The following is a 4,788-nucleotide window of genomic DNA, read 5'->3' on the forward strand; positions in this document are numbered from 1 at the left end:
CGAAGGTGTCGTGTTCCACCAGGACAACGCTAGATCACATCCATATACAGTGACTGGCCAGAAACAAGCGGATTATTTATTATGAATTGCTTCCATATGACCAAACGCTTAATTTTGATCTCTACTTTCAACAACTGGACCGTTTGAAGATAGCAATTCACCAGACCAGAAACAATTGGCCAACAGAACAGTAGATGACACATGCATCTACAGTGACTCGCCAGAAACTTCGGGAGCTTGGCTGGGAAGTTTCAATGTATCCTCCATACAGTCCGGATTTGGCAATTATAATTTTTTTCTTGCACTGCAAAATTTCTTTAATGATAAAAAAAATTGGTATCTAGGGAGGATTGTGAAAATCGACTACTAGAGTTTTTTTGCAAATAGAGAGCAGGAATGGCAACAAATCATGCAACAAAACGATGCATTTTTGACCAAAATCGGACATTCCAAAGCATGTTAAATAAAGTCCTATAGTTGATATAAAAATTATAATGGATTTGTTTTTCCCCCAATAAATATTTTGAGAATTTCTATCATATTTTTCTTGCGTAGTTTTCGGTATGTTGAAGGTCATATCATTTGTATACCCTTCATCATGTATTATGTCTTTGTTACAGGCAAAAGGAATCGAGATAGACCCATAGTTCCTTTTGAGAATATACATAGAATCACTTTCTATGTCGATTTATGCATGTCCGTCCGTACATGAATTTTTGTGAACAAAGTACAAGTAACATTTATGATCCGATTTGGGTGAAATTTGGCACAGTTCACTTATTTGGACCAAGGACGAACCCTATTGGAGAAAATCGGTGCAGATTTGGTTATAGCTCCCATATATAGTTTCGTCCGATTTTATGTAAACGATGCACCAAAATCCCAATATTTTTCCGATTGAAACAAAATTTTGCACAGCGTACTGAGTACTGAGTCAGGACCTAATTCCTAATTGTTGTATGTGAAATTGTGTGGAAATCGGTTCAGATTTAAATATAGCTCCCATATATAGATTCGTCCGATTTTATTTAAATTGTGCAATATTTGTCCGATTGAGACACAATTTTGCACAGAGAACTGAATTAGGACCAGATTGATATATGCCAAGTTTTGTTGAAACCGGTTCAGATTTAGATATAGCTCCCATATATAGTTTCGTTCGATTTTTTGTAAATGGTGCACAACACTCCCAATATTGGTCCGATTGGGACAAAATTTTGCACAGAGTACTGATTGATGTACGCAAATTTGTGTTTTTTAAGGTCCTGTCATCGCGATATATTTTGTAAAACCTCCTTTTTATTATTCTTAACGTATTTGGGATGTTTTGAAGCCGCAATGACTATGTTTAATACTCCCATCTTAAAATTAGGACGAGAAAATACCAACTATTAAATGAAATACTGATGGAGAATGTATTGAATGTAAATGTGAAAAAATACCCACGAAAAAATGCCGTGGTTTATTGGAATCGTTGCCAAATCACTTATAGTATGTGGTAACCCGCAATTGTAACTATAAAAAGACGAAACGTGTTCTATGTAACAATTTTTTCTAAAATAATAATAAAAAACAAAATACTTTTTTGTGATAAACATTTTTGGGTTGTAATATATTTCGGCCGATATCTTCGAGACCATAGGTTTTTCGCAGTGATTCTTACAGAAATACGATCTAAATATGTCCACTAACATATTCCATCATACATAATTCATTTTACGTCTTTAGTATGAAATTTTGTCAAATTTGTATTGAGGCAAAATACTTATTACACTCACTGTATATATATATATTCATCTGATTGTATGTGAATGGAGCAATATACAGCCAATGTTCTCCAATTGAGACAGCATTCCGTATTGAAGTTACTACAGGTTAGTATGTGTATGGGTTGTTTTTATTTAGTTCCAATGTCTATCAAATATCTTCACGTTGATAATTTAATTTAATTTCAATGGTCCTCCAACAATGTCATGTCTATTCTGTCTAAAGGATATTGTACGTATGAGTATCTCTTGTATGTACCGAAAGTGGTGAAGGATATCATATAGACGGCCCCGACCGACTTTTGAACTTTCCTTACTGGTTTTCTCCTAGGAGTCCCCATTATTTTTAGATATTTTGATTGTCATCCTCATGGTGGAGGGTATAAAAAGTGCGAACTTAACATAGATTTTACTTGTTTAAACATCATTCTTCTCAAAGGGACTAACCAATGTACAGACGAAATGAGTTTCCTCACAATTTTAGTCTCATAAAAATTAATAAATATTTGTAAAATATTAAACTTTAAATATTTTTTTTTTTATTTAAACATTATAACTGTTTTTTATTTTACTTTTGACTTGTTAACAGAATTTATGAGTTAACATTCATGTTGTATAGCTACCATACTAATTACATATAACCTATATATAAATTTTAAATATATACAAATATATGAGTATTATTAATTATTTTAATTCATATATTAATTTGTGATAATGCACAAATTTCAATGTATCTTAGAATCTATTAAAAAATTTAATGATAATTTTATTCAAAATTAATTTTTATTAATAAATACCTAAAAATAATTACGTACAACTAAATTTTTCGTATATATTTCATTAATATGCATCAGAGTTTTTTTTAATATTTTGATTTTAATGAATACAAATTATTTGTATAAGTTATGAAAAAATTATAATTAATAATTGTATTTTCAATATATATTATTTTAGAAATTTATTTTTTTGGTTTAAATTCGATATGTGGATTTTAATATATAATTATTTTCTTCGTATATATTCATTTGTATATGTATTGTTATGAAATAATTACAAAAAATGAATACCCTATACAACTTCTTAAATGAAACTAATGGAATTATATATAATTTTTATAAATTTACTATAATTTGTTTTATTATTATTATTTTTTATATATAAATTAAGATATGGAATTCATTCAGTTTCTCTTCACAACAATATTTTTTCTCTTTCGTTCGTTCTTTCTCTCTTTATTTTTACAATAAATTTATTTCATTCTCCGGTGTAGTTTTGATTTCATCTTCTGTGGTCGCCTCATCGCCGCCGAAACTCAAACCCAAAGCCTGGCCAATGGCTTTGCGCAGTTGCTAGTAGGGTCGCCAAACATCCGAAGCTTTCGGAGTACGGCAACGTATGGGTCCATATGAACTGCTGGCCGATCGAGATGTATTGCTGACATCATCTAAATCGATTGTTTCCACAGGCGATGGAGATCTTTGACTAGATGTAACCGGAGGTGGAGTACTACTACTATTAAGCGATTTCGCTTGATCCGGCATTTCCGAACCACTATGTGAGACGAGAGTGACACAACGTTTTATTAAATTGACACCATGTGCAGCTTCTGCATTTCCTGGTAAATTGGTTGTAGGCGTTGCGGTCGTTGAAGCAGCTGCCGCTTCCACTCCACTATTTAAAATTGACTGGGCCTGTGTGGGAGCATTACTTCGAAACCATGGAAATTCATTATAATTCCCATACAGCTGCGTGTACAACCATTGACTCGGCTGTGGCAGCAGGGGATTTTGTAAAAACAACTGGGCCGCCAATGCCGGATTGAAGGCATGTGGCGGTGTAAAATTCGATGCAAACCCTGAAAATAATTCTGTTTTCCTTAAGGCTGGATTACGTTGTATTAGCGAGGTGAATGCTCCACCATTGCCGCCACCGCTTTGATTCAACGGTGGTGAAGTACTCCTCTGTTCATCATCCTCGTGTATTGAGGACGATTTTCTTGGTGATCCTGTCACCGATATACTATCACTTTCAAATCCGGCATCGATGTTATTATCATTATCACTGGTTGTTGTGGTCAAAGGCGGGGAGGTGGTTAGTGAATGATGTGCTAGGCCAGCCGAGGTGGTGGTGGGTGAACCTTCTGGGCTGGTTGTACTGTGAGCTGCACCAATTGCCGAAAGTTGCGAGAGCTGTGATAAATGGTGGGGATCTGAAAAAAATAATTAGAAGGGAATAATTGATGAAGTAATTCTGGGGTAATATTGTATTTGATAGATGAGGGTTGCCACTTATATTTTTAGTCCACTAATGGATAATTTAAACTGAAAATATGTCCCTCTGGGAATTTAATTCTTACAAAAATTTTGTGAAAAATATTAAAGAAAACATCTACGCCTCCTTATAGCCCTTGAAAATTATTTAAGAAAAAACCACGCCTCCTTACAGCTCTTGAAAATTATTTAAGAAAAAACCACGCCCCCTTACAGCTCTTGAAAATTATTTAAGAAAAACCACGCCTGCTTACAGCCCTGGACAATTATTTAAGAAAAAACCACGCCTCCTTACAGCCCTTGAAAATTATTTAAGAAAAATCCACGCCTCTTTATGGCTTTTGAAAATTATTTAAGAAAAATCCACGCCTCTTTATGGCTTTTGAAAATTATTTAAGAAAAATCCACGCCTCTTTATGGCTTAAAAAATCCACGCCTATTGGTCTTAAGAAAAATCCACGCCTATTGGTCTTAAGAAATTTCTTTATAAAATCCACGCCTATTGGTCTTAAGAAAAATCCACGCCTATTGGTCTTAAGAAATTTCTTTATAAAATCCACGCCTCTTTAAAAAATCCACGCCTTGTAGTAGTCCTTGAAAAAATATTCTTTAAAAAATCCACGCCTCTTTAAAAAATCCACGCCTTAAAAAAATATTCTTTAAAAATCCACGCCTCTTTACGCCTATTGGCTTTAAGAAATTTCTTTCTAAAATCCACGCCTATTGGCTTTCTTAAGAAAAATCCACGC

The 4,788-nt window shown here is 33.6% G+C and overlaps 1 protein-coding gene across 1 annotated transcript; it reads right to left on the reverse strand.

Annotated features, from left to right (window-relative positions):
- Positions 1–3,080: 3,080 nt before the first annotated feature.
- LOC133323694 (uncharacterized) lies at positions 3,081–3,978 on the reverse strand (the record flags this gene model as incomplete). Its single annotated transcript, XM_061532616.1, has 1 exon — positions 3,081–3,978. A coding segment is annotated over one exon (860 nt), but the record flags the coding sequence as incomplete, so codon positions are not given.
- Between the last annotated feature and the right edge of the window lie 810 nt (positions 3,979–4,788).

Source organism: Musca vetustissima, unplaced genomic scaffold (assembly GCF_032173495.1).
Source record: "Musca vetustissima isolate MV318-11 ecotype Yass unplaced genomic scaffold, APGP_CSIRO_Mvet_v1 utg188799, whole genome shotgun sequence".
Lineage (NCBI taxonomy): Eukaryota > Metazoa > Arthropoda > Insecta > Diptera > Muscidae > Musca > Musca vetustissima.